Genomic DNA, 23,927 nt, shown 5'->3' with positions numbered 1-23,927 from the left:
ACACTACATTACTATAACACTACATTACTATAACAACACTACATTACTATAACAATACTACATTACTATAACAATGCTACATTACTATAACAATGCTACATTACTATAACAATAATACATTACTATAACACTACATTACTATAACAACACTACATTACTATAACAATACTACATTACTATAACAATGCTACATTACTATAACAATACTACATTACTATAACAATACTACATTACTATAACAATGCTACATTACTATAACACTACATTACTATAACAACACTACATTACTATAACAATACTACATTACTATAATACTACATTACTATAACAATACTACATTACTATAACAATACTACATGACTATAACAATACTACATTACTATAACACTACATTAATATAATACTACATTACTATAACAATACTACATTACTATAATACTACATTACTATAACAACACTACATTACTATAATAACACTACATTACTATAACACTACATTACTATAATAATAATACTACATTACTATAATAATACTACATTACTATAACAATACTACATTACTATAACAATGCTACATTACTATAACAATAATACATTACTATAATTCTACATTACTATAATTCTACATTACTATAACAATACTACATTACTATAACAATACTACATTACTATAATACTACATTACTATAATAACACTACATTACTATAATACTACATTACTATAATAACACTACATTACTATAATAACACTACATTACTATAATACTACATTACTATAATAACACTACATTACTATAATACTACATTACTATAACACTACATTACTATAATACTACATTACTATAACAACACTACATTACTATAATAATACTACATTACTATAATACTACATTACTATAATACTACATTACTATAATACTAAATTACTATAACACCACTACATTACTATAATACTACATTACTATAATAATACTACATTACTATAACACTACATTACTATAACAACACTACATTACTATAACAACGCTACATTACTATAATAATAATACTACATTACTATAACAATGCTACATTACTATAATACTACATTACTATAACAACACTACATTACTATAATAATAATACTCCATTACTATAATCCTACATTACTATAATAATACTACATTACTACATTACTATAACTATACTATATTACTATAATACTACATTACTATAATACTACATTACTATAATAATACTACATTACTATAACAATACTACATTACTATAATAATACTACATTACTATAACACTACATTACTATAACAATACTACATTACTATAACAATACTACATTACTATAATCCTACATTACTATAACAATGCTACATTACTATAATAATACTACATTACTACATTACTATAATAATACTACATTACTATAACTATACTATATTACTATAATACTACATTACTACATTACTATAATAATACTACATTACTACATTACTATAACAACACTACATTACTATAATACTACATTACTATAATAATACTACATTACTATAACAATACTATATTACTATAATACTACATTACTATAACAATACGACATTACTATAATACTACATTACTATAACAATACTATATTACTATAATACTACATTACTATAACAATACGACATTACTATAATACTACATTACTATAACAATACTATATTACTACATTACTATAATAATACTACATTACTATAATAACACTACATTACTATAATAACACTTCATTACTATAATAATACTACATTACTATAATAACACTACATTACTATAATAACACTTCATTACTATAATAATACTACATTACTAATAATAATAATAATATAATAATACCGCTAGGTTTATACTTACTGGAAATTTGCGAGTTTACTCCACGTGCTTATTTTAACAATCCAGTTTTCCAGTTTAAGTGTCACTAAATGCATTTGGCAGACACAAAGCTCGGGCCGTGGATTCCACTGCTGGGGGAGCCCCTGAAGTCACTGTCTATATATGGACAGTGACTTCAGTGGCTCCTCCAGCAGAGGAATCCCCGGCCTGAGCTTTGGCAATGCTCTGGCTTGGGATTCCACTTCTAGAGGGAACCTAAAATGGAGCTACTGGGAGAAGGGGGGGTGTAGCGCTATCAACAGGGTGGTGTATGTAGGGCGTTGTCTACAGGGGGCTGTGTGGCCATTGCTCACCTACCACCAACGATCCAGCAGGGCAGAAAAAGGACTGCGCTCCTTCATGACGTCATGAAGGTGTGCCGGCACGCTCCCGAGGGAGCTTCAGTGCCCCGTGGGCCGCAGATGACAGCCTGAGGGGGCCGCATACGGGCCACGTGTTTGAGACCCCTGTTCTAGACCATAGAGACCACTGACCACTTCTTTAAGCATATTTTGCAGTGTAAAAATTATTTTTTCAATATGCCTACTCACACACAGGGCATTTTTTGCTTCACTGTAGACATTTCTAGTAATTGCCTACAATTCTTATAACTGGTGGCGGTTTGGTCTGTTTATTATAATCTGCTCTTGCAGTTTTGCTGTGCACGGATCCTGCATTGTAGTGACTACATTTACACTTAATGACACTACTACAGCGCTGCCTGACGTTGGATGTTTTCAGCTTTTACATCTTATTACACGGTGAACCACTTCCTTCCTGTGCTGCCCAAAAGAAGTCACTAAGTTAAGAATTTTCTCTAAGAACCCATGAAGCGTTCTTTTCTCATTTCTTCAGCGCCGGCGACCACAAAACATTCGTTTTCACTTGCATATTTACATTATGTTCACAGAAACTGCTGTTTGGCTTCCTGCAAATGAGATACCCATTAATAAATTATCTTTGTCGTTTGGATCACCCATGTTGCCTAGCGACTTTTTTTCACATTGGTGAATGAAATACTGCATATCGGCGTGAAGACGTGATTTATACTATGAGATGATTTTGTCCACAAAAGAAATTTTTATGCACAGAATGTAAAAACAAAATGAATCAGCTTTTCTAGGGTCCTGAATGGCAAATCAGCATGGTCACGCAGCAATATGGGCAGTGTCGTAGCTAGGTTTTCCTTCACCTGGGGCAATGATTAAAGGGTCATCATAGTGACATGTCAGAAGTTTGGATTGGTGGGGGTCGGAGCACTGAGACCCCCACCAATAGCTAAAACGAAGCGGCAGAAGTGCTCGTGTGAGCGCTGAGCCGCTTCGTTTCTGTTCGGCTTTTTCCGGAAATCAATGTATCGGAGTACGGGCTCATTAATTTTCTATTGAGTCCGTACTCCGATACATTGATTTCCGGAAAAAGCCGAACAGTCACGAAGCGGCTCAGCGCTCACACGAGCACTTCTGCCGCTTCGTTTTAGCGACTGGTGGGGGTCTCAGTGCTCGGACCCCCACTAATCCAAACGCCTGACATGTCACTATGACATATCAGAAGTTTGTCAAACATTTAGTTACCCTTTAAGTTTGCTAGCCTAGCCCGTAATCTAAAAATCCTGGCCAAAACAAGAATAGCTTGTTGGCGACCCCCTGTGCCAACAAGCAGCGCTCCTGGTCACCAGCTGTGCAGGGAACCGCCACCCGACCCCATTCACTTGTCAGGGCACATATCATATTGACAAATGGGCGCCCCCTTGAAAATAATTTTGACATTATTTCAACAGGAGGTGCCCATAACAATAAAAAAATATAAAATATATAAACCCTCAAATTACCCGGGCTTGACAATATATTAATGCCCAATTCTAAATACTGTAAAACCTTTTATTAGGAAAACGTGCCCCTTATTGTTTAAAAGTGGCCCAGTTCTAGTGCTTACAAAGAAGGACCCGTGAGGTTCCTTGTGCTACAATTTCCAGTATATTCAGCAGCCATAAGAAAGAAAATAAATCCAGAGATTAACTCGATGATGGTCCAAATCAAGTGATCCGATCCGAGGTGAAAATCAGCCTTCGAGACAACATGGTTATAATCTCCCAGAGAAAAGTTGTGGAAAGTAGGACTTTGTGTCATCGAATTCCTGAAGGAGACTCGGCTGAGTAGAGGTCACCTGGTCACCGGGAACGTCCTGCATTACCAACATATCCATGAACGTTTGATTCTCCCATAGGCTTTCCAGAGTAGGGTTGGCGGTTGACTGCCGGGAAGAAGGTTCATCCTCCACATCAATATCAGCTGTGACCATCAGGTTCATCTCTTCAAAAATATCATCTGTAGTGTTCAATAGGAACGTATTGTTGGTGGGAATCACCGGGCTTCCCGATGTCAAAATTGTCATCTGTAGATTCAACATTTGAGCGGGACTGCAGTAGAAATCCGGCTGTTGGGAAGTGACATTTGCAGTCTGTGGTCTATATCCCAATGAGTTCTCAGGGACGTCAATATCAGCGGTTGGGATTAAAGGCGACTCATCCACTTCGGTGATATTTTTGGTTTCTTGGGCAGGTTTTGTTGACGTGATTGTCACCGGGTAACTTGTCACTTCCTTCGGCATTTCTTCGATCTCCACAATTTCCGGGTCACTAGATAGAGGTACTAGACTCTCCGGACTCTCTTTGTTGGCCTCCTAATGTATAAAATAAGTTCAGTTTGTGCGCTAAAATATACAATAAAAAAGTTGAGCCTGACACCTATGATTTAAGATGTTGCGGGATTTAAACCTTTATTCCCTCTTCTCATACCATGGCCTTACCTAAAAAGCTGCTTCTGATCTTAGTTGAAAAGTTGTATAATTGGGTAATGATCTCGAAGAAAGGGTCCATGCTCACGGCAAAGAGTCCCTATGGGTCTGTATTATCCCTTGTGGTGCCATTTGGTGCCTCGCCGTAAACAGGGTCAGACTGGCCCACCAGAGGATCCTCCTGTGGGCCCAGGCTCTAACACAATAATGGGCCTTAAAGGTCTAGCAGAAGGCAACCCCAATTGGAGGTAACTATGGAGCCAATCACTTACCACTAGGGCCTATTTCTCATGCGTTGACTCACAAATGACCTATAAAACCTTATTGATGATATGTCCTGTGTGTACAATGATCACAACAAGGACTATGATGAAATAAAAAGTAGAGATGTTCTATATAGATGGAGGGTGGGCCCCTTAATATCAGATTCTCTGGTGGGCCCAAGGAACCCCAGTTTGATGCTGGCTGTAAAACCTCTGTATCGTTCTGTATAGAATTGGAGGCACATGGAGCTCCACTATGGGCCTGTAGCAGACTATGGGAGCCATATTATGGAGCCGTATAACACAGATCCGTAATATATGCTGCGTGCATAAGTCCTAAGGCCATGTTCACACAGGACGGATTTGCCAAAGGCAAATCCACCACAGAATTCTTAAGGGATCTGAGACAAAAATCCCCAACTGAAACTCTGATGTCTGCCTTGGATTGGCCAGTGGATCTGCACACGGATTTACCCCATTGTAATTCAATAGAGATGATCTGCGAGCACGTGACTGGGGTATAAAAAACAATATTTACATGCATTGCTGGCTGAATGTTAGCGGATTCTGTCACGGTTTAGGTGCAGGATCTGCGTCAAAATCCTGACGGAATCCTCAGCGGGTGAACATACCCATTAGATGTCGGCCAAATGCTCATTTGGCTGACCGCTATTCCTCCTGATCCCCTCATACACGCACAGTCGGCTCTGCCAAGCGTGCATGTATTCTGTATGGGGAACGGGAAGAAACCCGCTGCAGGCACCTCTTAACAAAAGGATCGGGCATGTTGAAATCCAACTGCCCGATCATTCTCTTCTCCGATATCTGCCGTTGGGGGAGAGTCGGGAGACCCCCATACACGTCAGATGGTTGGCCGATCCTGATGATATTAGCAGGTTCGGCTGAGATTAATCCAATGTGTATGGGTGCACCTGCAGCAGATTTGTTGCAGATTCTCCTGCAGGTGGAGAATTTGCAGCAGAAGACTAAGGGCATGACCACACGTGGCGGATTTCCTCCGCAACTGTCCGCATCAATGCCGCACAGAATCTGCGTTGCAGATTCTGCAGCGGATCTGCACAAAATGTGCAGTAAATTGATGCGGACTAGCTGCTGCGGACTGCGGTAAAAGTACTTCCCTTCTCCCTATTAGTGCAGGATAGAGAGAAGGGAAGCACTTTCCCTTGTGAAAGTCAAAGAAATTCATACTTACCGGCCGTTGTCTTGGTGACGCGTCCCTCCTTCGGCATCCAGCCCGATCTCCCTGGATGACGCGGCAGTCCATGTGACCGCTGCAGCCTGTTATTAGCCTGTGATTGGCTGCAGCCGTCACTTAGACTGAAACGTCATCCTGGGAGGCCGGACTGGAGACAGAAGCAGGGAGTTCTCGGTAAGTATGAACTTCTATTTTTTGACAGGTTGCTGTATATTGGGATCGGTAGTCACTGTCCCGGGTGCAGAAACAGTTACTGCCGATCGCTTAACTCTTTCAGCACCCTGGACAGTGACTATTTACTGACGTCTCCTAGCAACGCTCCCGTCATTACGGGAGCCCCATTGACTTCCTCAGTCTGGCTGTAGACCTAGAAATACATAGGTCCAGCCAGAATGAAGAAATGTCAAGTTAAAAAAGCAAAACGCATCCGCAGCACACATAACATGTGCATGACAGCTGCGGACTTCATTGCGGAACTTAGAATCTCCATTGAAGTCAATTGAGAAATTCCGCCATGAGTCCGCCACTGGTCCGCAACAGACAGAGCATGCTGCGGACACCAAATTCCGCTCCGCAGCCTATGCTCCGCAGCGGAATTTTACGCCTCGTCTAAACGAACACTGCTAAATTAAAGTGTAAGTCAATGGACAAACGGCTCCGCTGCGGATTAACGCTGCGGAGTGTCCGCAGCGGAATTTAAGTGAAATTCCGCCACGTGTGAACCCAGCCTAAGGGTATGTTCACACGAGGGCGTCCGTAACGGCTGAAATTACGGGGATGTTTCAGCCTGAAAACATCCCCGTAATTTCAGCCGTAACGGCATGTGCAGGCGCTTGAACGCCGCGTCCATTACGGACGTAATTGGCGCTGCTATTCATTGGAGTCAATGAGTAACGGCTCCAATTACGGCCAAAGAAGTGACAGGTCACTTCTTTGACGCGGGCGTCTATTTACGCGCCGTCTTTTGACAGCGGCGCGTAAATTACGCCTCGTGTGAACAGACAAACGTCTGCCCATTGCTTTCAATGGGCAGATGTTTGTCAACGCTATTGAGGCGCTATTTTCAGACGTAATTCGGGGCAAAAACGCCCGAATTACGTCCGTAAATAGGCCGTGTGAACATACCCTAAGGCCTTTATCAACACGAACGTGTCCGTTTTGCGCGCATAAAAAATGCAGCATTTTTCCTGCGTTGCAGTTCCGTGTGGCATCCGTTTACGGTACATGTCTCCGTTTTTTACGCGCGTATGTTATCCGTATCTCACGCGTTTTTTACGTCAGCAAAAACAACTGAAGGAGGTGTTTTTCTTTTTCTCAGAATTTCTTTAGCAACTGTAGCGTGAATCACGCACAGCACACGGATGTGCGTCAGTGTGCTGTCCGTGATATTCACACACACATTGACTTCAATGGGTGCGTGATGGGCAAAAAACGCGCAAGTATAGGACATGCAGTGAGTTTCACGCAGCGGACACACGCTGCATGAAAAACACTGAATGTCTGAATGGCCCCATTGAATTGCATAGGTCCGTATGACGTCCGTTTTTTTAACACGCGTAACTCGGACGTGAAATACGCTCGTGTGAATAAGGCCTAACAGACCGGTAGATAAAATGTAAAGAATCTCGTTCACATGCTGCTGAACATTTTGCACATAAATCAGAGCATGATGCAGATTTCGCATACCACTGCCGGTTTCATTCAATGCAGATTTTGCTGCGGATTGAGCTGCGGATTGAGTACGGATTTCCCCCTACGCATTGCATTCAGTTGTCAATCATCAGTTACCTGCAGCGACTTCACTGCTGAGCTCCTCTCCACACGGGGATATTCTTCATGTAGGCATTTGGGTAACAATAGTAGAAATCTTTTTTTCACCCTAAAACGGAGAGAAATAACTCACTTTGTGGCAATGAAGTGATGATTTGTATAGTAAGACAGCTCTAGCATTACTACTTCAAACACATACATGAATATAGGTTACACTGCATCTTCATTTAGAGCGTTCCTGCTCACAAAATATCTGGAGTTCCCCTTTAATTTCATGTCACAGTGGATGTACTGTCAAGGGCTTATGAATAGTCACCTGTTTTGTCTAATAAGAGCCTGAGCTTGTTTTAACTACACCTGGGCAGCTGCTGTTCTGTGTCTCCCCCATGCTTTATACTGCAGCTTTGCATGTTCTGTTTAGCTCTTACTTCCTTCTGCTTATATACAGCAGCTAAAGGAGCTGTATATACAGCAAGGATAGAATGATTATAAACTACAACTAAACCATGAGAGAGGTAGCAGACTATAGGAGTCATTGACAGCAGCCTGTATTCTGTCGAATAACATTGTGTGTCAGCACAAGTAAATTATGGGCATTGCCTAATATAAAAGTGTAGATTCAGCCTTGGCTTACCAAAGGGGAACCTATGATTTAACTCTTATTGTTTCTAGTATGAAACAATAACTGGATTGCTGTAGGTGAATGGAATATGTATAGAAACACTTGTCATCAGTTTTATCGACCAAATTACCTCTATGGAATATCTGTCGAATCGTTCAACACCCACCTTATAACTACACAGACGTGGATTAAAAAGCGTAATAGAGATTATAACTAACCAATAATTAACTAAGCGGCAGATACGGCAATCCCTGTGATAATGCCCAAAATGGAATTTTAAAAAAATAGTTTTTTTAAATCTTGATTTTCTTTTTTGCCTGCGGCCGGTCAATTTCGCTGTGTTAACCCTTTTCCCACATGCTGTACGTCAATGTGAAACCTCCATCACGTCACCATATTGCTAATACTAGGAATGCACAACTGCACGTAGCCAGAGAGCGGGTACATTGGCTCCCCCTGCTGTCTGAACACTGGTAATGCTGGCATGTTCTCATTTTTTACTTTTTTACCAAACAAAGGGGCACACATTGAAGGCTATGTACACCTTTGTGTTTTTTGTTTTTTTCAAAAATGTCTATCAGTGTGTTTGTTGCAACTTTCTAATCATTTTTTATTAAAACATATTTATATTTTTTGAGATACAGCTACTTTGTATCCTGTATACAGAGCAGCTGTATCTAGCGCGGAGTCCTGTATCCGTCAGGTCAGCGGGACTGACGGGTTCTGTCAGCAGATCTTATATGTGTCACGAACTTAGATGTGATCGATAACAGCTCGATCTTGTGTGAGCTGCTGACACTGAACCCGTCAGTCCCGCTGACCTGACGGATACAGGACTCTGCACTAGATACATCTACTCTGTATACAGCATACAAAGCAGCTGTATCTCAAAAAGTTAAAATATGTTTTAATAAAATTTTATTAGAAGGTTGCACCAAACACACATATATATATATATAAAATCAAAGGTTTTAAAAGGTGTTCATAGCCTTTAAACATAAAATTTGGCATGAACAAAAGTTCGTGCATCCTGCCTGTAACACCCCCGCGGGCAGAAATGACAGCCATCAAACAATTCTTGTAGTCAGTCTTCATATTTTTCCTGCTCTTCCTTGCAGAACACTTCTAGCGCTTGTCCACACGTAACGGAATTGCTGCGTATTTTCTGTCCAGAATTGCGGACGAAAAATACACAGAATACAGTAGCAGCAAAAGTGGGGGAGATTTAACAAACCTTTTTCACACGCTGCGTAAAATGCCAGTCCTGAAATTCAGCTGCGGTGCGTATATTTCGTTCCACAGCACGTCAATCCCGCTGCGGAAAATGGACTGAATTGCTGCGCGTTTCAGAGGAGACGACACCATCTCACAGACTTGAAAAAAACGCAGCAAAATCCGCACCATTTTCTGCAGTAAAAAACACAGGAAATTGTGCCGTTTTCCCGCAGCGGAATGTCTGCTAGTTTAAACGGAAATGTTGCAGAAATTTTCTGCAGCATTTCCGTTACGTGTGGACAAGCCCCGAGTTCCGCACACTTTTACACATCAAAGCAACTTTCTGCATATTAGATTAACATCCAGATTAAAGAACTGATGAAGATGTATACAAAGAAACATATTATACAACAATTATATATATACACATGAACTTTGCCGACGCATCATGAGGTCTCCAGTGCAGAGCTGATATGTTATATACCTTTTCCATATTCTTGATAACGTCAAAATGATTGCAGCCAAAACAAATACTCCAAATGCCATTCCCGCCAGGAGGCCCACATAGCTGCTAAAATCTTTATCTGAAAAAATAAAGTTGCCATTAAGTTGCTCTTGCCATGATTAAAATACAAAATCTAAGAACGTAAAAGAAGGTAAAGGTTCAATGTCAGTATCCAATTCAAATGAGGGGTTAACGAAATGACAGGAACACTAAACAATTCGCCACTTTGGACTATGATGGATGTACGCATTTATCTATTTTCTGCCAAAAACCACCATAGATTATACTTCTATGCTCTGCTGGCAGTATTGTAAATGTGTGCCACTAAGCTGGGACTATTTATAAGGGGCACTCTGCTGGCACTATGTTTTACCCCCCCTGGACAAAATTCTTTATAGTTCCCTGAAAAAGTGTGTTTTAGTTCTTAGGCCCTATTCACACGACAGGGAATTGACCGGGGATTCCACTTCAGTGGAGTCAGGGACTTCTCCTGGAGCGCAATTCCTGGCCACAGCTTCGGCAATGCTGTGGCCGGGGATTAGGGATTCCACCCCTACAGGGAGCAAAATAATCTCCTCCTCCTCCTCACATGCACTTCGCATTGTGAGGAGGAGAAGATACCAAACGCGTGCTAGAAAGCACGGCGGTCACTCAAATCACATCCAAGTGACATCTGTGCTTTACTAATGAAATGTACTGTGCTATATTTACATCAATATATAATAATATAGTTTCTTTCTTGGTCATTAAAATGAGGGGCCTGGAAAATATTTATATCATGTCCTGATGCAAAGCTTTTTAATTTCTGTCACTTGCAGTACCACCTTCCACCACTGGGCAGCTAATTATTTCCATAGACAATAATACAACAGCGCCCCCAGCTGTAATCTAGTTGTGGATTATTATAAACACACTAATGGTTTTGAATGCAGCATGCTGTAGGTGAATAGACCAAATAATGCAGATCTATGTGTTCTTACCTTGATGAAAGGTAATGCAGTGATCTGCCGGCCCATCCCCAGCCCTGGTAGACGCAGAAATACACACAGAATACCGCTCATCTGGATTAAATTGATTGAACAGGAAATGTCTTTTTGATCCAGAGATTTCTGTAGAGAGAAGTGAAAATGTCAAATGTTCTGATCCATCCATTGTGAGCACAAAAAATTTTCTTTTTAGCTGTGTTTTCATTTCAATGTGCAAAGCTGCACATGAACTCATTAGTGAGGCATTTATTTGGTTTCTAAGGAATTAGAAGAATATATTATTACTGCAAAATAAAATATGATTTTGCATGCGACATAAAGGGTCTAAACATCTTTGTATCCAATTCCTGTTATTGCTCCAATGCATCTAAAATAAATAAATTTTCTTAATAAAAAAAAAAACTCCTACCGTTTCATGTACACAGCTCCTATGCAGACCTATGTATCTCCATGGTAGTGGACTATAAACAAACCCTGTGTAGTCTGATCCTGCAGCCATGTGTTACTTTTCTGCCTCGTTTTCTTGACAGACTACAGATCGTTGAAGAGCAGTAGATGGGAGGCAGTAAGTGCCTGTTCACATCTGTAGTGGAGGTTTCGTTACCGTCCTCCATAACAGATCCGGTCCAAAATACCAGACGCAATAGCCCAGAATGCTGCGCTATTGTTTCCCGTAAAATGACAGAAACCATAACAGAAAGTCAATGGGTTCCTTAAGGCGTAAAAACCACGCTGCGTATCAGACCTGGAACCCGCAGGACTTTCCGTCCGAAAAATCGCACCACGTTGGCCATGTGACGCTGCAGCCTGTGATGGGCTGCAGCGGTCACATGGGATACAACGTCAGCCCAGGAGGCCGGGCTGCACGAAGAAGGAGTGTGTTCTGGCTAAATATGTTTGTATGTTTCTTTCCGGCGCAGTGTTTTGTTTTTTTTGCGGCGTAAACGCTGCGAATACGCCGCAAACGTCGCAACACATGGCTTTTCTGTTGCGGGTTTTGCATCTCCATTGAATTCAATGGGGAAAACCCGCAGCAGAAAATCAATGAAAACGCAGCATAAGTTGACATGGAATAAAATTCCGCACCGCAGGTCAATTTATTAACGTTTACGCTCCAACTACGCTATTGCTTCCGGCAACACGACGGGTCCGGTGCACAACAGACACAAACTGAAACCATGGGCACCTCTGGTTTACGTTCGTGTCAGTTTGTGTCTGTTCAGGGTCCCGTTCTGACGGAAAGCTCCGACGGAACGTCAGAATGAAACCCCAACGCAGATGTGAACGAAGCCTTACTCAGTTACATCTTTCATCTGTAAATAAGTAAAAAGTAAATGAGTTCACTTGTAACTACTACAACTAAATACCACAAAATAAATGTAACAATAAACACACATTGCTCTATGTTGCTACGATAGTCACACATTCAAAATTTCAGAAATTGCAGACACTGCCACCCAGTGTTCATGTTACAGAATACACTTACAAGTGTATTCCCGTCATCATATTTCAGGTTTACTTACGGTGCTCGAATTGTGATCCATTTGAATATTGTTTTATACGCACTGTATATCCAGTAATGAATCCTCGTCTGCCACACAGAGGAACCTCAGCCCATTCAATAACTCTTGCATCCAATGAGGCATTGACGATCTTTATAGAACTGGGACCTGTGTTAGGCGCTGTAGAAGATTATAGTAAAATTACTTAAATTTTAATACGTTTTTTTAAGTGATACTATCATGGAATCCAAAATTTGTTGAATTTCTAGAAGGATGTACTAAAGTAAATCTTAATCATTTACATGTGCCCATGACAATGAAACCAAAGTCAGCCATTTTGGAGGCTATGGAGAACTGTCTTTTGGTCACCTGGTCACAGAAACTGCCTTCTTCCCTGCTCTCCTTCCCTTCTCTGCTCTCCATCTTGAGTCTATTGCTCCTATAGTTGCAGCCCCGTGACCTGATCTGTGGCTGCATGAACTAGTATATAAATCGGAGATGAGGAAGGAACATCCACATGAATAGTCGTATAGTTGCAGGCATAGCTCAGTAGCTGCAATGGATTCTACAACCAATGCGTGCCATCTTAGTGAATTCGGTGCACACTACAATATAATTACATAGTAATGTGCTGCAGGACGTACCAGGGTCCTATCATATATCAGAGCCCACTCCTAACCATCACATGCCATTATATGCATTGAATTTACATTGTGTTGGGTCAAGGTGGGACTGCATTTTCTGCACCCTTATAGTTACATCCCTGTCTCGGTGATACTACAGCATTAGTAAATATGTCTCAATGTGCCTTACAATATTGCTTTATAACAACCCACTAAAATTTCCATATAATAGCTAAATAACAGTGCTTTATGGTGCATAAATAATACCTACCTATAGTGCACAAAGAGTGGCATACAGTATGGAGCAAATATCTCCATACCAAAATAACAATGCCACCCTGGGCGATGTGGTCCTTACATGATGGAAGCCCCAGGGCTAGTGACTAATTTGCACCCCCTATACAGAACTATACACAAATTACACCTGTTATAGGGTTAATATGGGGTGGTATTACCAGCTTCTGATACCAGTCTTATACAGGTGGAGACACACAAGTCAGTACAGGTGGAGGAGAACACTGGGAGCTCGTAGAGATCATGATCACTTATTTCCTGAGATAGGAAGACAATTCTTCACTATCACTGCCGCGGTTCTATATGACTTTGACTATTACCTCAAGAACTGCAACAAACTTTAAGAGATTGAAAGTTACTACTGACACTTATTTCATTCAGTACAACTTAGACTTCATTGTATACACATTCTACAAAGACAAAGATTATGAAATATTTAGATCAATGAGGCATATATGAAGTATAACAGAGAATAATATATAATCATACTGAGGTGTATATAGAGGTATGGTGTATCAAGGGACAGTATATCATCATAGAGAGGAGTATATAAGACATACCGCCATACAGTGCTAAGATATTACTACTAAATGTAGCACATATAAACCCACCATATATTGCCCAACTAATATGAAGTATCCAAATAATACTCCCTTAAAGAGTCCACATACTACTGTCATATAGTGCCTACATAATATTGCAAATCAATTCCTAAATAATACTACCATACACTGCTAAATAATACTGGGGGATTCTAATTTGCTCTTGGGGTTCCCTTCCTTGGGGATCCTCTAGTATATATGGACCCTGGACCATTGGCCAGTTTGCTACCGCTAAAACAGACTCTGTTATCCGAAGACAATATATAATGTTACTAATGAGTATATGGAGGCACAGTATATCAAAGGACAATATATAATCAAAATAAAGAGTATATCAGGATGATATATAATAATACTGAGGAGTATATGGCGGCACAGTATATCAGAGGATGGTATATAATAATACTGAGGAGTATATGGTGGCACAATATATCAGAGGATGATATATAATCATGGTGAGGAGTATATAGAGGAACAGTATATAAGAGGACAATATATAATCATACTGAGAATTAGATAGAGGCACAGTATATCAGAGGACAATATTAAATTATCCTGGACTCACCTAATTCTTGAGTGTACCCATAGACTATGCTGGGCCTGCTGACTCTGGTGCTGTATACTGCGTATAGAGAAATAGTGAGGCGTTGTCCTGGAGCAGCATTATCTAAAATACAATGTACACATCAATAAAAGCAGAAGAGGTGAACTGTCTTCATTGTTCTTATTGTGCAATGTGTGAATGAAAATCAGTTATTACTTAATTCCATTCAATTCTGGAACATCTGCCAACATGACTGACATTTACTATATATAAAGATGTGGTTTGGGTAAGGTACATATATTGTTGTGAGAGAGCCCCATAACAATAAAAATGGGGCATCGGACAATGTTGTATGCATGCTATATAGTGGCATAGAGTGCTCACATAATACTGCCATAGAGTTCTCACATAATACTGTCATATAGTGCTCACCTAATACTGCCATATAGTGTTTACATAATACTGCCATATAGTGCTCACCTAATACTGCCATATAGTGTTTACATAATACTGCCATATAGTGCTCACCTAATACTGCCATATAGTGTTTACATAATACTGCCATATAGGGCTCACATAATACTGCCATATAGGGCTCACATAATACTACCATAGAGTTCTCACCTAATACTGCCATATAGTGTTTACATAATACTGCCATATAGGGCTCACATAATACTGCCATAGAGTTCTCACATAATACTGTCATATAGTGCCCACCTAATACTGCCATATAGTGTTTTCATAATACTGCCATATAGTGCTCACCTAATACTGCCATATAGTGTTCACATAATGCTGCCATGTAGTGATCACATAATACTGCCATATAGGGCTCACCCAATACTGCCATATTGTGCTCACATAATACTGCCATAGCGTCCTTACATAATAGTGTCATATAGTGCTCACCTAATACGGCCATATAGTGATTTCATAATACTGCCATGTAGTGCTCACCCAATACTGCCATATTGTGCTCACATAATACTGCCATAGCGTCCTTACATAATAGTGTCATATAGTGCTCACCTAATACGGCCATATAGTGATTTCATAATACTGCCATGTAGTGCTCACCCAATACTGCCATATTGTGCTCACATAATACTGCCATATTGTTCCCACATAATACTGCCATAGAGTACTCATATAATGTTGCCATAGAGTGCTCACATAATAGTGTCATATAGTGCTTACATATTAGAGCCATACAGTGAACACGAGTGCCATATAGCACTCACATGATAATACTAAATATTAGAGACATACTGTGAAGAAAATAAGAGTATATACAAATACAGTGCTATATAGTGCTTAACTAAAAACATACAGCTCTGAAATATTCCACACTCGTAGCCAAGTTTAGACCATGGTGGAGACAAGGTAGTACAAGTCTCTGAATGGTAGGGGCTCTGGGGCAATTGCTTAATTTGCCCCTGTTATAACCTGGCCCTGTCCACAACATTTCACTACTGTCTTTTTACCAGAATTGTAGTTTTGTGGATATTTTTCTCACCAAATAACTGTTTTTATTGGTTTACCTTTTATAGTAAAATTTGTTTGCTCCTTCCCAGTTTTTTGCCATGACACATTTTTGTGTTTCCCGTCGCAAGAGTCAGACGTCCACTGAAGAACATACCATCGAATTGTCTCCGTGGAGCTGAGGGGATGCTGCCATTGCACTGACATTGATGTTAGATGTAAAGATTTTACTGTCACATTTTGTGGTCCTGGGAAGGAGACATCAGCATAAACCGAGAAATTAATCTGTACATTTCTGATAATCGAGAATGTGAAATCTTATTCATAAAAAATGTATATGTCACTTACACCCTATATGTATAACAGTATGCAGTGAGCTCCCCCTAGAGTTGACTGCAGGCAGACAGAATTTTATCATTTATGTCTATGTAGGGGATTTTGGAGCTCTGTATCAGAAAAACTGAGCTCTGTCCCGTATAAAGACGTATTAAAAAAATAATCATCACAGAATTTTGGATTTATTTAGATTTAATAGAAAAAAAAAAAACATGACAAAATGGCATTCAAGGGTCGCCAGTCTCTAGCTTCACACCTCGCTATACTGAAATCAGTAGTATTTTAAAGCAGAAATAGTAATTGCTATACCAAAAAATTGTAGCCTTATGTAAAATTCTCACCAGAACCATCTTCCTCCTGGATTGGCAGGTCAATTGCTGGGGAGAACCCATAGGGATTATAAGAAGAGATGAATAAGTTCTGTACTCTTTTTGGTATATGAGCCACACACTGTACCCCAGATGGGGGGCATTGCTGGAGATTCATCCGTACCCCTTGATTATAATAATAAACTTCATAACCGGAGACATTCATCTGTGGTGAATTATTGAGATCTGACTGCGACACAAAAGCATCAAATTAATTATGTTGAAGAAAAGTTAAAGGGTGTGTACACCTTTGAAAGGGATATTTATTTATTTATTTAATTTTTATATAAAAAGGTCAATCAGTGTGATTGGGACAACTTTATAATTAGTTTTTATTAAAAATTATTTTTACTTTTTGAGATACAGCTGCTTTGTATCCTGTATATGGAGCAGCTGTATCATCCGCTAAGACCTGAATCCGTCAGATCCCCGGGATTGACGGGCTCAGTGTCAGTGGGTCACGTAGGATCCACCTGTAATCGATCACATCTAAGTTATGAACTGTCAGAGACACGCAGGACCCGCTGACACTGAACCCGTCAGTCCCACGGACCTGACGGATTAAGGTCTTAGCGGACTATACAACTGCTCTGTATACAGAATACAAAGCAGCTGTATCTCAAAAAGTAATTCTTTTAAAAATAAAAACGAATTATAAAGTTACACAAAACGCACTGAAAGACCATTATATATATATATATATATATATATATATTTATATATATATATATATATATATATATATATATATATATATATATATATATATATAAACCTTTCAAAGTTTCTCAGAGTCTTTAATAAAGTTACCATAGAATAAATGACAATAAACATAAAAATAAGAACATTTTTCATATAAAGTGTCAGGCCATTTTGTGCCCTGTAAAGGGAAGTACATTTCGCGAGCCAGCCAGGAGGCTATATGTGTATATATATTTTATATATAGCCCTCTTACATTTGGCGAGCCAAGGCCCGAACTGTTTTCAATTTATTTCTGTGTTTTGTACAATAAAATTGTGTTAAAACGTGAACTAAGATAGGCAGAGAGGCGTGGACAGGTAACGTACGTACACGGTGTAGTGTCGTGTTATGCTGTGCGCCTAGTCCTTTTTGAAGTTCAGACGAGTAATGCAATTTTATTTAAGGCTTAATACAGGATACAACTGAGAACAGCGAACCTATTGTTTTTTGTTTTATTTTTCTAAAGTATTAACGTTTTTATTTTGCTTTGCGGTGTGCTGATCTACGCCGACAAATCGTCGTGCGATCGAGCAATACATTAGAGTCTTATGCAGTAACCAAGAGGACTTCTGATAGAGTAAGTATGGATTTCTCCACACTTAAAAAACTTTCTAAACATAGTTCATTCAACCCAGTAACCCCCACTACATACAAGTCAGCAGGAATGCTGTGGTCCACTCTGCTGGATGAGGCTTATGCGCATGATAAGATGTGCATAAGCAAGAGGAGTGTTTTTAACAAAACCTCCAAAAGGCTCCACATGCTCGCTAAACTAATATGTGTTTATGAAGAGATGTGGAAGCCTGATCACTCAGAAAAGAGTGATTCCCCAAATCTTCACTGCCAGTGTTGTGTCAACAATGTGAAGCAGGTTTGTGCTTTGCAGACACAACTGGCAGAGAATTCTCAATGTAACATTGATAGAGATAAGCAAATTTGCATGCTGGAATCGCAGGTGATAGTTTTGAAAAATCGTGGTGATGATATTGATGCACAGCTGACTGGGTCTTATGCTGTGATCAATGCGTTTAAGGATAAGGCGGCATCTACGGATGCGATCATTGCCAAGTTAAATGATGAGCTTGCTGCTAGGTCACAATTGGTTGCCAGTATGCAAAACATCATAAAAGATTACTCAAAAATGTTACCGGCCTTGTCTTTTTCAAGGCCTGATTCTGCTGTAAGTTTGCCCTCTACAGGGCAAAAAGGGGGGAGTAGAAAGAGTGATGGATCAGATGTCCCGAATCGTGATCCCATCCGGAATCCTAAAGGTAACATTGTTACGAAAGTGTTACACAAATGTAAGCGTACGATAGTCAGAAGTGCGGCCCTAGCCATGCAGAACTTTAAGAGATCATGCACTGGTGACTACCCTAAGTCCAGCAGAGCATGTACTGTTAAATGTTTTGCATGTGCCGGCTCAGGCCATATTGCAAAGTACTGCAAGTCTTTGGGTACTAAGCAAGGTGGTCCTGTTAAATGTTTTAAATGTGGTCAGATGGGACATATTGCTAGAAACTGCCATGGTATGAGCAACCGTGGAAAGCCTAGTAATGAAACAATAGAAAATGGCCACATTACATCAAATTGTGACTATAGGAAAGGACAAAATGGCTACATGAGTATCTCCCCCACACATTTGCTAAACCATGTGTTCAAAGAACTGAATAACGAACCACAACTGGTTTGGAATTCAGCTGTGAATTTTAAGTAGGCCATAATTGACAGAGCCTCTTTGAGTGTTATCTCTTTGTCTGTAAGGTGTGTTTATGGTCTCCCTTTTCCTGTATGCTCTGTTGTTTGTTCACAGTTCTTTTGTGGTCGTTGTGTTTTCTTTTGTGGCTCCTTCACAGATTCTATTGTGGTATATTCCTTGTTATCAGTAATATGTATTTATACTATATGGGTGTTGCCTGTATTTATAATGCATAATTAAAAAACCACTCCAGGAATACAACTGAAGAACCAGCCAATGAATAGTGATGTATTTGCTTGTTCTGTGAACTTATATTAGGTATAGAGGTACGGACAGGTAACTTAAGTTCACTTATAGTGTTATGTTATGCTGCGCACCTAGACCTTGAAATTCAAGATGATAATACATTTACATCTATAATCGCAAAATGTTTTAGTTGCTCTCTATTAGGATAACGTTGAAGTTGTTATTATACTGTGAACTCAGGTTGAGCAGTGTGAAGAGATAACATAAATTCACAGTGTAGTGTTGTATGTTATTCTGTGCACCTAGACCTGGGGGGTTCAGACAGGTAACACAACTCCATCTGAGGCCTAATGTGAGTGCAATTAAAAACAGCGAATAACAGTATGGCTGATTCTTTTGTGTTTAACTGGAGTGTTCCTTTAGGTTTGACAGGGGGAGGTTACCCTGGCATTACACCCATATCTTGATTTTAAGATAATGGGTTTGGTAAGATGGGGATATAGTTCCACAAATATGAGAATTGTGAAGATCCACAAAATGGTACATCATCTACAGCTCCCCTCAGATATCCTAACCTGTAAGGGCAGCCATCCATATCTGTCTGTACAGATGGATGTTGAAAGGAGGAGGATGCGATCCTCTGCCAAGGTAGTTAGGACCGGGTGCTTAGACACCAGTGTTGAGATACTGAGGGGACCTGTGAGATGAAGGTCAACCCAATACCCTCTTCAAGCTTAAGATACATGGGTCAAGGGTATTGGGGTTGGTACCGAGTGCAATATGTTTACCACACCATCTGTGCGACTAATTGCACCGGAAGAGGAATACTCCTCCAAGGAGCATTGTACCTTTTTGATTTATCACAGGTATCGATGTAGCAGAACAGAAGAACTCCAGTCACCCCTGAGTAGAGGCTCGATATCCGCTCAGATGCTCCTATAAGACTCCAGATGATCCTGAGTTCAGTGAGGAAGAGGATATCGTGGAGGAGCTTAAAGAGTCTGAGAATCGAGCCCCCATCCCATTCCCTGAAAAGAGACTCAGAGGTGTCCTGATGGGAGAGCCTGTTTGTCTACAACCCCAAAGCAATTTTCTTCTTCAACCTGCTCATCCACCCTGTGATAGTACTGATGGGTGAAAGGACTTGCCGACCAAGTAAATTAGGTCAGGCGTAAAAGCATGAACTTGGACTAAGGACATAACAGAAATACTGTCCTGCAACCCGTAATCGTCAAGTTTATGTATATATATATATATTTGTGTAAAGTAATATGTATCAATGTGTCGTACAAAAACTTTCAAGGTGTACGTATAGACATTCTAGGTGTAGATATGTGTCCGCAACATAGGTATACTCAGTGAGGACGTGCCCGTCCCACAGCGAGTGAGTATGTATGTGTAGGTGGACATATATTTACAGCCTGTAGTCACCCCATTTACATGTGTACCTTTCACGTGTTTATGGAGGAGTAGTGAGAGATGCTGGTTGAGCATGAATCTCTATATGTACATATACCTATGGTTTGGGGCGGGATATTTTTGTATGTTTGATTATTTTAAATTTTGTATGTATGAGTGGGTAGTGTGTAGGAACCCTTAGGGACAGGTAAGGTACACACACACCCTGGTAGGTATTTGCTACCTCAACCTGAGAACTGGTATGGTCAATACGATGATGGATTGAATGTTAGAGGGGAAATGGAAGGCGATGCTCCACCCCACAGTAGATTCCTGGGTACTAAGACATCATCTCCTCCTCGGGGATGTTAACCTGCCATGATGGAGACATGGATATCGGCCCACAAAGATTGTTTCGTCTTCAATCAAGATACTGAAAAGATTTGGACAGATAACGGATTGCGTACACAGGTTGTCGGAAGGCGGGCTAAGCCATTCCAAGGCTGACCGTGTGAGGGCACAAGTCACAAGGATTGTTTCGTCTTCAATCAAGATACTGAAAAGATTTGGAAAGATAACGGATTGCGTACAAAGGTTGTCGAAAGGCGGGCTAAGCCATTCCAAGGCTGACCGTGTGAGGGCACAAGTAACCTTACACGGGTTGGCATGCTACGGGATCGGCCGCTAAGAGACCTGCTGACGCCGCTAAAGTGGAAAAGCTTTATAAGAAAGATCAAGATCCAAGAAAGAAGAAGATCAAGGATAGAGACTTGGAGTTTCAATCGACTTTGAGACTTAGTTAAGGTTTTGTTTCAACCTCGTTCTATGTACCTTGAGGCTTCGTTCAATGGACTAAGAGATTTCATTTCAACTTCATTCTCTGGACTGTGAGACTGTGAGGTTTCTTTTATTTCGACACTAGACTCCAGAGTTGGAGGACTGGCGGGAAGGTGTCCTTGAGGAGATAGCTGATGTCACGTATCTAGGTCCAATAGTATACTTCATTCCATCTCCGACCATTACCAGTAACAAGGTTGAGGGGGTAATACAGAACAAACACTTCCACAAATGTCATTGTCGTGTTCCCGACAACAGGGGGATTGTAAAGGGAAGTGTTTTATATATTTATATCTATATACATGTGAGTGTAGATATATATAGATTTGTCCCTCCAGAAAGGTGTATACCCATTCACCTACTAGATAATGGTATTCCATGAGGCCCAGGCCCCTCCCTTTCACGTGCATGAGCCTGTGAGGTCACACAGGTGTGCACGGGGATGTTTAAAAGGACAATCTTTCCCAAAGCTTACTCTCTTGTTCCTGCTCCCCAACTCCACTAAGGGTCTCCTCTTCCCTCCTGGCCTGCTCATGGCCCTTGCTGAGAGACCACACCAACTTGTACCACATGGACTGCTAAGTATCCACGTGTAGCAGCAGCTACACGTTATGTTCTCCCCCTCCTTACTTTAACCCTTTCCTAAGTTAACCCTTTATCCTCCTGCTGTCCCTGGTATTAACCCTTAGAGTATAGGGAAAACTATATTAGGAGGGAGTGATACAGAAATAGTGAGCGTGTGTTGGATTGTAACGTAACTGTATTCATGTGTATGTTTAGGTATGTGGGTGGAGGCATAACATAGGATACCGTGTTTATACTGTACTACGTATAGTGTGAGTATACTCAATATATATTAACGTGTTATGTGTATTGGGGTATACTGATACTATACTGTGATCAGTTACTGTGTTCTGTGTTTAGTTTGGTGTATTTTATATGCAAGTGTGATTATTGTTAGTAATAAATATTACCCTTTATTTACTATACAATTGTATTTATTGTACGGTCTTATTCCGTAGAAGCAAAGCAAAGCAAGTAGACGTTAGTATAAGGAAAAGGTAGGGGAACTAGGCATAACCCTAGTGACCCTGATTATAAAGGCGGTAGTAATAGTGGGCGACCAAGTAGGTGAAACCCTGCTATTATACCAGCCCTTGTACACACGTGGATGAGTGTGTAGTAAGGAAGTGAGCATATATATATATATATATTATATTTATATATGTATATAGAGCCCTTTTACATGCCCATAAATTTTGCTTTCTTGGATCATTCATAAGGAAATAAAGGCAATTGTCCAAGGACCCTGGTCTCTAGGTGGGCTTCAGTACAGCCCGTAAGTGGGTGGCTGTGGATCAGTTACAGCTATTAGTATATAAATCATGCAGAAATAATCCAGGCATCATCTGGTATCATTTATGATCAAATCAAGGTTGGACACAGAAGGGCTCCCCCTTCTAGGAGTGAAAATGGACAATACTGCTAGAATACTGCCCAAATGACTGCCATACAGTATTCAAATAATACCACAATACTGTACCTATTTGCCTAAATAATATTACCATAGAGTGCTGAAATATTAGCACCAGTCAGCATCCTAATGATACCACCATTCTGTGCCTACAAAATAGTGCCATATGTACATAGCAGTACCATACAAATATATAGTGCCCAAATAATACTCCCATACAGTGCTCTGAAATGCTGAAATAAAACCACCATTCAAAAAACAAATAATACCACCATACAGTGCCAAAATCATAGTTCCATATATATTGCAGTACAATATAAGTAACAGTGCCAAATAGTGTTCAACAAGTACCATCATGTTATACTTAAAAAATGCCATACAGTCCTGAAATACCGACATACTGTGACTAAATAATACTACCATATAGTGCCCAAATAATAGTATCATACGGTGACTACATAATACTATTATACAGCATCTGAATAATAAGACCATACAGGGC

General features: G+C 40.1%; 1 protein-coding gene across 1 annotated transcript in view; it reads right to left on the bottom strand.

Annotated features, from left to right (window-relative positions):
• Window positions 1-3,828: 3,828 nt before the first annotated feature.
• IL23R (interleukin 23 receptor) overlaps window positions 3,829-23,927 on the bottom strand; it is a 42,996-nt gene continuing 22,897 nt past the window's right edge. Inside the window, exons 8-15 of the mRNA XM_075832096.1 lie at window positions 17,006-17,222; window positions 16,388-16,576; window positions 14,865-14,966; window positions 12,802-12,960; window positions 11,273-11,401; window positions 10,272-10,371; window positions 7,969-8,059; window positions 3,829-4,587 (exon numbers count right to left, since the gene is read on the bottom strand). Coding sequence (XP_075688211.1) covers window positions 3,988-4,587; window positions 7,969-8,059; window positions 10,272-10,371; window positions 11,273-11,401; window positions 12,802-12,960; window positions 14,865-14,966; window positions 16,388-16,576; window positions 17,006-17,222 — 1,587 coding nt within the window. The 3' untranslated portion in view covers window positions 3,829-3,987. The remainder of the gene's footprint in view (window positions 4,588-7,968; window positions 8,060-10,271; window positions 10,372-11,272; window positions 11,402-12,801; window positions 12,961-14,864; window positions 14,967-16,387; window positions 16,577-17,005; window positions 17,223-23,927) is intronic.

This window comes from Rhinoderma darwinii, chromosome 7 (assembly GCF_050947455.1).
Source record: "Rhinoderma darwinii isolate aRhiDar2 chromosome 7, aRhiDar2.hap1, whole genome shotgun sequence".
In the NCBI taxonomy this organism is placed as follows: domain Eukaryota; kingdom Metazoa; phylum Chordata; class Amphibia; order Anura; family Rhinodermatidae; genus Rhinoderma; species Rhinoderma darwinii.
This window is presented reverse-complemented; position numbering and strand designations above follow the sequence as displayed.